This window comes from Ovis canadensis, chromosome 4, assembly GCF_042477335.2.
Source record: "Ovis canadensis isolate MfBH-ARS-UI-01 breed Bighorn chromosome 4, ARS-UI_OviCan_v2, whole genome shotgun sequence".
In the NCBI taxonomy this organism is placed as follows: Eukaryota; Metazoa; Chordata; class Mammalia; order Artiodactyla; family Bovidae; genus Ovis; species Ovis canadensis.
Window position 1 is genome coordinate 120,683,583 of NC_091248.1, and position 12,561 is coordinate 120,696,143.

General features: G+C 55.6%; 1 gene segment (V, D, J or C); it reads left to right on the forward strand.

Annotated features, from left to right (window-relative positions):
- The first annotated feature begins 205 nt into the window (after positions 1 to 205).
- LOC138439584 (T cell receptor beta constant 2-like) lies at positions 206 to 6,408 on the forward strand. The segment is given in 5 exon segments: positions 206 to 439; positions 4,767 to 5,156; positions 5,562 to 5,579; positions 5,741 to 5,847; positions 6,173 to 6,408. Coding segments are annotated over 5 exon segments (687 nt in total).
- Positions 6,409 to 12,561: the final 6,153 nt, after the last annotated feature.

Sequence of the window (12,561 nt, forward strand, 5' to 3'; positions counted from 1 at the left end):
CAACCATGTCAGCCCCCAAGTCAAGCTCATTCTCTGCAAAATTGGGGTGACCTCTTGTCCAGACCACCTGTCCACTAGTTCTGGAGGGAGGTCGGGAGAGAGAAGCCAGGGAGGAGAAGGAGGGTGGCCCCAGACTGTTCCAGGGGAGGAGGGGAAGAGGGAGGAATTCTTGGCAGCCCCTTCCCACTGTGCTCCTATGATGAGCGGCACTTCGGGCCAGGGACCAGGCTCACCGTGCTAGGTAAGAATGCTTCTCCGGGGCGAGGGAGGGTGGAATGCCCAGACTAGATGATCCCCCGAAACCCTGGCTTTGGGGGAGTGGGCGCTGGAGCCTCCCCGGCTGCTCTCCCGAGAAGGGAAAGTTTGCGCCTGGGTCCCCTGGGCTGTGTGAACGCCGCGCAGCTGTACTTTGGAGCTGGTTCCAAGCTGACTGTGCTGGGTAAGGAGGGCAGCTGGAGTGCCTGAGTGTTCCCTCGGGTGGGATGCAGAGAGGCGGGCGGCTGCCATCTCCCTTCGAGGCGGCGCTCAGGGTCGGTGGGGACCTGGGCCGAGTCTAGGCATCAGAGAAGGGCAGCGCTGGTTTTTGTCCCGGGTCCCCGGGCTGTGAGCCAAAGCACTCAGTACTTCGGCGCGGGCACTCGGCTGTCGGTGCTAGGTGAGCGGGGACGCCTCCGGGGACCCGGGGGATGAGCGGCGGGTTTTTGCGCGGGGCTGGGGGGCCGTGACTCAGAGACGCAGTACTTCGGGCCGGGCACGCGGCTCCTGGTGCTAGGTGAGTGCGGGCGGCGCGCCTCGATTCTTTGTGGGGCGCCCCGGCGCCGCCCTGACCTATGGGGCCGGCAGCGGGCTGGCCGCGGTGGGCGAGAGTCCGCGCGCTGGCCGCGGGCGGCGGGGTCAGGGCGAGTAGGATCCGGGCGCCTGGTCCTCCCCCTGCCCTGGAGCCGGGCTCTGGGACCCGGAGGGCGAGCAGCGACGCTCTGAGGGGTTTGCTTGCGGGACTGGGACTCTGTGAGCCAGTGAGCGGTATTTCGGCGCCGGCACCAGGCTCACGGTCACAGGTGAGATCTGAACGCCTCCCTGCCTTCTATTCGCGGCCCCTCTTCTCCCCGGAGATGGGTGGGGTGGGCTGGAGCGTGTGGCTACGTTGTCCACCTGTGGAGTCAGCTTTGCAAGGGATGAGGGGCCAGGATTGGGGTTCTCATAGTCCTGGAACAGAGAGGTAGGGCAAGGGGGGCTTTGGTCTTTTTATTTTTTTCTCTGAGATATTAGGGACCTGGTGAACCATGGCGAAAAAGAGAATTTATTAGGACTCTGAGAGCTGCTTGATTGGAGAGAAAGACTGAGGATGGCGATCTGGGCTGAGGGGAGGGTAGAAATGGGTGAAACAGCTGTAAAGGGGAAAATGAGCTGGGGGCGGGGGCCAGGAACAGGCAGAGCTGGCTCCAGGCAGGAAGAGATGCAAGCTTCCACTGAAAGGCCCAGGAGGAAAAGGATGGAGGAAAATGGAACAGAGACTTGAAAGAGACAGATAAACAGAGGCAGTGAGGGAAAGAATCCAAAAGGGTGGGGTTTGTTGATTTACTGTTTGAAAGTTTGGATTTAAATTTAGGTTTCAAACCTCTTCCTTTCTAAGTCCAGACCCCTGCCGGCCAGGCTGTGTGTACAGCACACCCGGGCTGGGTGGGAACCTGGGCTACTGGGGGCATTTACTCATCATATGGAGCCCCCTCACCACCACCACCCCCGCCCCCGCCACCCAGCCTGAAATTCCCCTCCTCACACCAGGTCTTCTAGGTTAAACACCCAGATGGTGCAGGAACTACATTCAAATAGACATATTTTCCTGCTGAGACCAGGAACATTGCCAAGGAGATCTTAGCGCTGGAAAGGGATCTTCAGTGTCACCTGGTGATGGAAACACTGAGCTTCCAGAGGGGAACGACCCCTCAGTAGTGTGTTTACTGGATGATGTGATCACAGCAAGCGTGTCTGTAGTTAGACGGGTTAGGTTGGAGCCAGTGGGGCTCCTTTCGAAGTGTTTGTTCCTGGTGACAGCTGGGCTCCTGTGATCAGCCAGGGTGGAGAAGAGCAGGAGGCCTCAGAACAGGTACACCTGGGTCCCAAGCCCTGGTCCTTTAATGATCTGATGACCTTGGGCAAGTGAAACTGTGGGAACGTTCCCTCGGATTGAAAGTTATCAAGACCTACTGCTAACACTGCCGACACTGCAGGAGTAGCTGCCTGGGGAGGGTCTTAGAGTATCTAGCAGACCTGTTGTAACTCAGTGGTCTCCCCCCGACCCTCACCTAGGCGGTCACTGGGGCAGCAGGGGAACCCAGTGCCAGTGGAGGGGCAGGATTAGCATGGGGAGGAGGGCTGGCTATATGTGAGAAGTGAGCTGGGAGCAGGACAGGTAAACTTCAGAGTTCTGTCTGAGGCTCTCCAGCCCACATCCAAGCACACACCACCAAAGCCCAGCAGGACACACACACAGGTGCACCCACATGGGTGAGCCCACCCACGGGGACTCACAAACAGGGAGGGGAAACTGACTTACTCCTCATCGTGCGGCCATGTAGTCAGTGCTTCACCGTGTACGGAAGGTCCTGCTTCCTTCTGCCCCGCACATCAACGTCACAAGGAGCGTCGCATATGGCTCAAACACGCGTCTGTAATTTTCCCAGTAAGTTCCAAGTGTTTGCTAGGCGAGGGGGTCAGAGGAGTCAATTCTGTAATGCCCCTGGAGGGCTGGTAGAACCCCAGAGGCAGGGACTCTGCAGGAGGGTGAAGAACCAGGCCGAGCACAGAAAGCCTGAGGGAGCCTGTGCAACAGAGACATGGCAGGAGGTTTCCATTTCAGCTCCGGCCAGCCAGCAAAGCCCTCGGGACAGAGGTGCAGTCACAGGGTGGAAGTGCAGCACAGGGCCCCCGGCCTGATGGAAGGCAGAAAGTGAAGGGAAGTGCTAGTTGCTTAGTCAATTCTGACTCTGCAACCCCATGGACTGCAGCCCACCAGGCTCCTCTGTCCATGGAATTCTCCAGGCAAGAATACTGGAGTGGGTTGCCATTCCCTTCTCCAGGGGGTCTCCCTGATCAAGGGATCGAGCCCAGATCTCCTGCATTGCAGGCAGACTCTTTACTGAATGAGTACCAAAGAAGCCCAGAGCTTCCTCAAAATGAACACCTAAGGCTTTTGTTTAAAAAATTATTTAGAATTTCACAGTGGTGACACCAGAGCATCATATCAAGCCGGGGGGGGGGGGGGGGGGGCCTTCTAAGTGTGGAGTCCTGTGTGACTACACAGTTCATACCCCCATAAAGCCAGCCCTGAAGTTAAGTCACATCCATGGAAACAGCAAGTGTCAGAACGTTTTTTAAAAATCTTCTACGCTAAACTACATCTCTTTGGAATGAAATGTCTTCCTTTTAACAGAATTGCTCAGAAACAAACAAAAACAAGTCAATACAAAGCAAAGAACAGGATAAAATAAAGGTTTAGAGGGTCCAGAAGCAATAAGATAGTCAGATGAGAAGTCCGCAGGAGCTTTAACTGGAATGCCTTCGCCTGGGGCCCTCCGGGATGCCGCACACCAGAGGCTTAGCTGGATCAAGATTGCTCTGATGACCTCAGTTGCATACTTAGGAAGCTAGCCAGCAGGGAAAAGTAGAACACATGGAATCAAAGGGGCAAAGAAAGTTGAAGATGCCTGAATTTAAAACAAGGGGAGACAGCAATTTCTCTGAGCTGAGGCAACTTAGGGGTACCTGGAGGCAGAGGAATGGCTAGGTTGACCTGAAGCACTGGAAAGAAAGAAAACCTCCCATTCTGATGAGTACGCCCTAAGACAAATGCTGTCTTCATATGAGTACGCAAAAATATATCAGTACACTGCCATCTGAAAAAATAAAAAGCATCCATCAAATAACTTCTTTATCCCCAAGTCATCTTACTGGTCAACCCCTCAGGCTCACTCCCAGCAGAGGACAGGGCTTTCGGCATCCATAGATCAGGTCGTGTCCACCCCCACTCCAGACAGGCGGTGTTGGCTTCTCCCTTCACAAGCAGGAAAAATGATGCAGAGACATCCAGAGACTATCTAAAGCCACTTCTAAGCTTCGAATTCTATTATTCATGTTCCATCTGGTGCTCTACTTAAACAACTACCATATATTATGGTGAGAAGTAGAGAAATAAGCTTCCCGTGTTGAATAACAAAACAATAACGTAAGAGAAGAGGATTTGCTCAGAGGTTGGATGGTGCCATTTGTAAGGCCACCTTTGGGGCTGGAGACACAGGAGACAGGCCTGTGGCAGGGTGAGTACAGGCACAGGCAGGGCAGGGGGGAGGCAGAGCACAGAGGCGTGGGGTGGTGACCCCCCAAACAGACAGGCCATACTGTTTGCGTGCACCCTCAGTCGCTCAGTCGTGTCCCACTCTTTTGCGACCCCATGGACTGTAGCCCGCTCCTCTATCCGTGGGATTTCCCAGGCAAGAGCACTGGGGTGGGTTGCCATTTCCTTCTCTAGGGGATCTTCCCAACCCAGGGATGGAACCCACGTTTCCTGCATTGGCAGACGGATTCCCTCTGAGCCACTGGGGTAGCCATCTTGCTACATGACTTTATTTTAGGATAACCCTGTGGCCCCCTTCCCTTCCTTCTCACACTCATATACTCATACACGAAAACACAGACACACACACACAGCCCCTACCACGCCCAGCTGGCTCTCAGGCCTGTCCTGGCCCCCACCCCTGTCCTTCCAGATGATCTGAGACAGGTGCACCCGCCCAAGGTGGCTGTGTTCGAACCCTCGGAAGCAGAGATCTCCCGGACCCAGAAGGCCACCCTCGTGTGCCTGGCCACGGGCTTCTACCCCGACCACGTGGAGCTGACCTGGTGGGTGAACAGGAAGCAGGTCACCACTGGGGTCAGCACGGACCCTGAGCCCTACAAAGAGGACCTCATGCAGAATGACTCCAGATACTGTCTGAGCAGCCGGCTGAGGGTGACCGCCGCCTTCTGGCACAACCCCCGCAACCACTTCCGATGCCAAGTCCAGTTTTACGGGCTCACGGACCAGGACCAGTGGGAGGAGCAGGACAGGGCCAAGCCTGTCACCCAGAACATCAGCGCCGAGACCTGGGGCAGAGCAGGTGAGCCGGCCGGGAGGGAGTCAGAGCCGACAGAGGAGAGATCAGCGAGAGAGCGGGAAGGCAGAGTGAAGAGCGGGGGAGCCCAGCAAGAGGGTGGACAGGGCACCTCCTCGGGCGAACTCCTCCCCCGGATCCAGATCCTCAGCCCAGCTCAGCTGTGCTGGTGGGTGCCCTCCCTGCCCGCCTGCACAGCTCAGGGTGCCAGTGGTGGGTCCCCATCCCCTTCAGTGCTGCCTCCTTCATGACCCTGAGGATGCTGTGTCCACATTGGCACAAGCAGTGCTGGGGCTCTGATCAGAGGCTGCTCGGAGCCTGGGGGTCAGTGCTGACTAAAAGACTGACTTAGTTTTGAATCGGGTTTAGAAGATGCAGGCTCTCATCCATTTCCCTCCCCTTTTTTTTCAGACTGTGGCGTCACCTCCGGTGAGTAGCCCTCTGCTTCTTTGTCTCCATCCCCATGGTCATTGCTCTGGAACCAGAGACAGAGAACCCATGGACACTGGTTGGGTGGGGGAGTGTAAAGGGGGAGGAGGCCAGAGATACCTGCTCACAGGTACCTACCTGCTCTCCCTTTCTGCCAACAGCGTCTTATCAGCAAGGCGTCCTGTCTGCCACCCTCCTCTATGAGATCCTGCTGGGGAAGGCCACCCTGTACGCTGTGCTGGTCAGCGCCCTGGTGCTGATGGCCATGGTAAGGAGGGGCCAGGATGGGGCAGGCAGGTTGGAGGTGACACTGGAAATGCAGCAACACAGACCTAGGAACGTAGAGACTCCACCAGGACCAGAGGTGGGCAGAGAGGAAGAAGGGGTTCACCCACATGCCTCAGAAGACACCTTGCCCCTCTGTGATCACAGTGGAAGAGCCGTGCTGGGCAGGAGAAACTGGGGTCACCAGAAAACCAGTGGCTGGATGTTGGGAGGAGACCTGCTATTCGTCTTGTCAGTGGGACACCCTGCTTCCTCTCGGTCCCCAGCTCTCCTGGCTCCTGGTGACCCTCACACCTTCTCTTCCTCAGGTCAAGAGAAAAGATTCCTGAAGCCAGCTTCCAGCCGGTTACTGCCCTGATGGGAATTCTGCTTTTCCCGTTCCTACCCAGCGCTTCTGAAGAGCTGCCCTCATCTCTGGACTCAGCCCAGCGTCCACCCCCATGTGCGGGTGCCCCAAACTCTCAGGACCAGGATCTCCCTAACCCAGGGGAGACCCTAGGGGGACTGAACTTACTGAACCAATAAAAATGGCCTGTTGTGTTCACTCTGCCTTGAGTGTCTCCTCCCCTCTTCTGTCCATCTCTGAAGTCCCATGTGACTCCAGGCAGGGTACAAGCAGGAGACATTCAAGGAAAGTGCAGTCCTTTCAGGTGGGAGGTGAGGGGCCCAGCCTGTGACTGGCACTGCTCCTCCTTGTCAGGGGAACTTAAGGACGTGTGAAAGGGGGGGACTGGTGAAGGGAGAGGCTTACTCTGGAGCAGTCTAGAAAAATGGAAGTGTTGCTTCTAGGAACTTGCTGTCCTACCTGGACAAAGGTGCGCCGAGGAAGGTCATGACCCCATGGTGCTCATTTCAGCTCTCACCCGGAGCATTACAAGACTTCCTTCACCACCAAAGAGTGTTTCCACCTGGGGAGAAGAAACCTCACTGACTTGGAAACCTCTTCTCAGTAGCAGAGGTGTCTCCAGGTTAAGCTACAAAAGTGAAGTCGCTCAGTTGTGTCCGACTCTTTGCGACCCCATGGACTGTAGCCTACCAGGCTCCTCTGTCCATGGGATTTTCCAGGCAATAGTACTGGAGTGGATTGCCATTTCCTTCTCCAGGGGATCTTTCCAACCCAGGGATTGAACCTAGGTCTCCTGCACTGCAGGCAGATGCTGTACCATCTGAGCCACCAGGGAAGTCTAGTTACCAAGCTAGTTATACATTTCACTCAGGTGAATCACGTAGATGTGAAAATGTCCCCGGTCACTCCTGTGCTCAGTCACTCAGTCGTGTTTGACTCCTTGTGACCCCATGGACTGTAGCCCGCCAGGCTCCTCTGTCCATCATAATTCCCAGGCAAGAATACTGGAGTAGGGTGCTGTTTCCTACTCTAGAGGATATTCCCAACCCAGGGATCGAATCCACGTCTCTCACGTCTCCTGCGTTGGGAGGTGGATTCTTTACCACTGTGCCACCTGGGAGCCCTGCAAGATACCTGGGAGGATAGAAAATAAAGCCCCTAAAAACAAGGGTCAGCCCTCTTGCTATTTCTAGAAATCCTTCCAAAGCTCTTTATTGTCACATGGTCACTACGGTGATGCAACTCATTGTCCTCAGGATGGTATAGAAGACCCACCATTGTCCTCCACCTCTTTGTCCCCACTCACCCTCACTCCTGTACCCCTGAGCCTTCTGAACCACTGGCTCTTCGGCCATCCTGCACTCCTCTGCCTGGAACGACACCTACTCAACTCCCACTCATCCTTGTAGACTCAGCGGTGACGTCTTCCCCAGCTAGTAGCCTTCTCTGCAGCATCCTTGCCCCTTGCTCCATGAGACTGCATGAAATGCCCTCTGTGTTTTGCTATCACAGTGCCCTGTGCCGACTTCCTTCTTGCTGCTAACCTCACTTGATGGAAACTACTCCTTTCGTTGTCTGACAACCCCACTTGAAGGTCACCTTCTTAAGGACCAAGTAGTATTTTATTACAGTATCTTTGGGATGTAGCATAGTATCTTGGTTCAGTGTACTCACCCAATAAATTATCTTTAAAGAAATGAATAAATCAGAGAGCTCACCTAAAGTGACCCAATTCAGGAGCAGATATTACCTTCAGGCGTTCCTGCAACAGACAGTGGCCGCCTCCCCCACCCCAGGCCTGCAGCACACAGCCTCCTCAATCTATTGCATGCATGCATGCATCCTAGCACGAGTGTTTGCATATATAGCAACAAGCATGCATACATATTTGTCAACATATGTACATCAGCAGAGTAGTCTACGTATTAAGTACATGTCATTGCAATGTTTTTCATTAACGTTCAGGAAAACAAAGATTACTGAGCCACAGCCCCCAAGAAGTTTCCCTGTTCTTTAGGGGGATAATTCATGACTAGAAATGCTTAACATAATAGCAGCAATGTCTACACTTAACACTTGAACAGCAGCAACGTGAGTTGTATACTGAAACGCAGGCAGAAGCTAGCACTGAGTTTCTGACTGGGACCATCAGCGGAGAGTCTGGGAAGGTGGCAGACTCTTCACAGGAAGAGTTGGTCTCAGTGATCCCTGTGGGAGAGAGGTCATGAGTCAGAGGTATGAATGGGACAGGAAAGCACAGGGTCAGGGGCTCGCACTCAGCACTCAGGTCCTTGCAGTCAGCTGGCTGCGAGGTTCAGAGATGGCAGTCCTAAGTCTGTAGAGGCAGGCTGGGGCTTCCCGCTGGGAGAGTGGACTCCATCCTCGCCACAGCATGAGGCGGGCGTACAGCAGACGCACTGAGCATCTGTGCACTAGGGAGAGGAGTCAGGCCATCCAGGAAGCCAAGGGCAAGCACAGAGCTGCGAGTCCTCCCGCCCTGAGCTGACATCACCTCTGTGGATGGTCCTCCCACCCACCTCTCTATAAATGCCAGTCTGCACAGGTAAGCAAAGAGAGTCCCAGAGGGGAGCCCTGATGACATAGGGGAGCTCCTCAGGGTGGCATCTGTTCCAGGAGGGGCCTCTCTGCCCGCCTCCCCCACCACTAGCACCCTGCCCTTCCCCAGGCCCCTCCCCACTCTCAGTGTGCCCTGACTCTGTCTCCATTCAATCAGACCAGCCTCTGCCACCTGCACTTCCTGCCTCTGCCCAGTGGTTGGAGGAGGGGCACCAGAGGAGAGGACATTTTTGTATCACAGTGTAACATTGTGGGACTTTGGGGGGGGCCACGATGATTCAGTTAGAGGAAGTGCTTTTACAAAAAGCCCTGCCTCAGAAAATAGACTCATGCAGCCCACCCAGAACCTAGCTCCCAGTTTAAGATGGGGAGAGCGGCTGGGAGAAGTCCCTGGAGCGAGTCCTTCTGTGGTCTCGCAGGGACCTGGACTCTGATCATCTCTGCCTCTCCCTGCTCCACACTCAGCTTCCCAGGAACACGAAGAATCAAGCTGTCAGAGTGGGATCAAGAACCAGTGCTTTCCATAAAACTTGCCTTTTGACAAAGTACTTGTCGTTCAGTTCAGTCACTAAGTCGTGTCCGACTCTTCGCAACCCCACGTACTGCAGCATGCCAAGCTTCCCAAGTTTGCTCAAACTTACATCCACTGACTCAACGATGCCTTCCAAGCATCTCATTCTCTGTTACCCCTTTCTCCTCCTGCCCTCAATCTTTCCCAGAATCAGGGTCTTTTCCCATGAATCATCTCTTTGCATCAGATGTCCAAGGTATTGGAACCTCGGCTTCGGCATCAGTCCTTGCAATGAATATTCAGGATTGATTTCCTTTAGGATTGACTGGTTTAATCTCCTTGCTGTCCAAGGGACTCTCAAGAGTCTTCTCCGGCAGCACAGTTCGAAAGCATCGCAGGTGTAAAATTCATTAAGCACAACAATCCTGCGGGAAAGATATTATCCCATTTTTCATATGGAGAAAATAAGGCCAGGGAGGTTACAGGTCACAGAAGTAGTAAGAGGCAAGGTCTAGCCTGAAACACTTCCCAGTCCAGCAAAACCTCCACCCCTAGTGCCTCTTCCAATTTCACCACCATGTCAGCCCCCAAGTCAAGCTCATTCTCTGCAAAATTGGGACCATGTCCCAATTGGTCATGTCCAGACCACCTGTCCACTAGTTCTGGAGACAGGTCAGGAGAGAGAAGCCAGGGAGGAGAAGGAGGGTGGCCCCAGACTGTTCCAGGGGAGGAGGGGAAGAGAGGGGAATTCTTGGCAGCCCCTTCCCACTGTGCTCCTATGGGGAGCTGCACTTCAGGCCAGGGACCAGGCTCACCGTGCTAGGTAAGAATGCTTCTCCAGGGGGAGGGAGGGTGGAATGCCCAGACTAGATGACCCCGTGAACTCTGGCTTTTAGAGAGTGGATGCCTTACCCTGTCCCTGCTGCACTCAGGGAAGGGAAAGTTTGCGCCTGGGTCCCCAGGGCTGTGTGAACACAGATCCCCTTTACTTTGGAGCTGGTTCCAAGCTGACTGTGCTGGGTAAGGAGGGCAGCTGGGGTCCCTGAGTGTTCCCTCCGGTGGGATGCAGAAAGGCGGGAGGCTGCCCATCTCCCTTTGGGGTTGCGCTCAGGGTTCGTGTGGACCTGGGCTGAGTTCGGGCTATCCGGAGAGGGTAGCGCTGGTTTTTGTCCTGAGCCTCCGGGCTGTGAGCAATAACCCTCTGTATTTCGGAGGGGGCACTCGGCTGTTGGTACTAGGTAAGTGGGGTGCTCTGGGGCGCTAGAAGGGAAGTGGGGCTATCAGATGTCAGTAGGGTAGGTGGACCGATATTTCTGTGCTGAGCCCTGAGGCTGTGAGCACAGACACGCAGTACTTCGGCCCGGGAACCCGGCTGTCGGTGCTAGGTGAGCCGGGAAGCTGCTGCGGAACGGGGGGTATACGCGGCGGGTTTTTGCGCGGGGCTGGGGGGCCGTGACTCAGACCCAGTACTTTGGGCCGGGCACGCGGCTCCTGGTGCTAGGTGAGTGCGGGCAGCGCGCCTCGATTTTTGTGGGGCTCCCCGGGGCTGTGCTTTGCAGGCGCCGCCCTGACCTTCGGGGCCGGCAGCCGGCTGACGGTGGTGGGTGAGTGTCCGCCGGCTGGCCGCTGGCGGCGGGCGGGACGGGAGGCGGCGGGGTCAGGGCGGGTCGGATCCCGGCACTTGGTCCCCTCCCTGCCCGAGAGCTGAGCCCCAGGACTGGGGAAGCGAGCGCGAGCCGCTGGGAGCTGCGGGGGCGGGGGGTTTGAGTGCCGGGCTCTTCCTCCGTGTTCCTATGAGCAGTATTTCGGCCCAGGCACCAAGCTCACGGTCGTAGGTGAGATCTGGACTTCTCCCCTCCTTTCGGCGCAGCCCCTTGCTTCCCCGGAGATGGGTGGGGTGCGCTGGGGCTGGGGCGCCTGGCTAGTTGTGCCTCTGGGGGTTCTGCTCTGCAAGGGAGGCGGGGAGTATTGGGTAGGGGGTACTGGGGAGGGGTACTATAGTCTGGGAACGCGGACAGAGGGCAAGGGGGGCTTCAGTCTCTTTTTTTCTGGGGTATTTGGGGACCGGGTGAGCAATGGAGAAAAGATTAATTAGGACTCTGAGCCTGGCTTGATTGGAGAAAAAGACTGAGGAGGGCGATCCGGGCTGGGGGAAGGGTAGGAGCCGGTGTAGCTGCTGCAAAGGGGAAAATGAGACGGGGAGGGGGTCGGCAGGATGAGCTCAGGATGCTGGGCCCACTGCAGAGCCCAGCTCCCGGGAGGTGGGGATGCAGGCTTCTGCTGAACGAGGACCAAGCAGGAGTGAAGAGACATGAAAGAGACAGACACAGCGGAGACAGTGAGGGAAAGAATCAAGACAAGCGGGGTTTGCCGATTCACTGTTTGAAAGTTTGGATTTAAATTTAAGTTTCAAACCTCTTCCTTTCCAAGTCCAGACCCCTGCCGGCCAGGCTGTGTGTACAGCACACGCAGACTGGGTGGGAACCTGGGCCACTGGGGGCATTTACTCCCCAAATGGAGCCCCTTCACCACCACCACCACCCCCACCCCAGCCTGAAATTCCCCTCCTCACACCAGGTCTTCTAGGTTAAACAGCCAGATGGTGCAGGAACTACATTCAAATAGACATATTTTCCTGCTGAGACCAGGAACATTCCCAAGGGGATCTTAGCACTGGAAAGGGATCTTCAGTGTCACCTGGTGATGGAAACACTGAGCTTCCAGAGGGGAACGACCCCTCAGTAGTGTGTTTACTGGATGATGTGATAACAGCAAGCGTGTCTGTAGTTAGACTGGTTAGGTTGGAGCCAGTGGGGCTCCTTTCGAAGTGTTTGTTCCTGGTGACAGCTGGGCTCCTGTGATCAGCCAGGGTGGAGAAGAGCAGGAGGCCTCAGAACAGGTGCACCTGGGTCCCAAGCCCTGGTCCTTTAATAAGCCAGTGACCTTGTGGGAGTGAATAAGTGTGCATAGGTCACACACCCAGGAAGCCAGCCCTGAAGTCAAGTTGCTGTTGTCATCATTGTTCAGTCGCTAAGTTGTATCAGACTCTTTCTCGACCCCATGGACTGTAGCCCCCACCTCCACCCCCGATCCAGGCTCCTCTGTCCATGAAATTTCCCAGGCAAGAATACTGGAGTGGGTTGCCATTTCCTTCTCTGAGGAATCTTCCTGACCCTGGGATCGAACCAGGATTTCCTGTGGCTCCTGCGTTGCAGGCAGATTCTTTCCCACTGAGCCACCTGGGAAGCCAATCCGTGGAAATG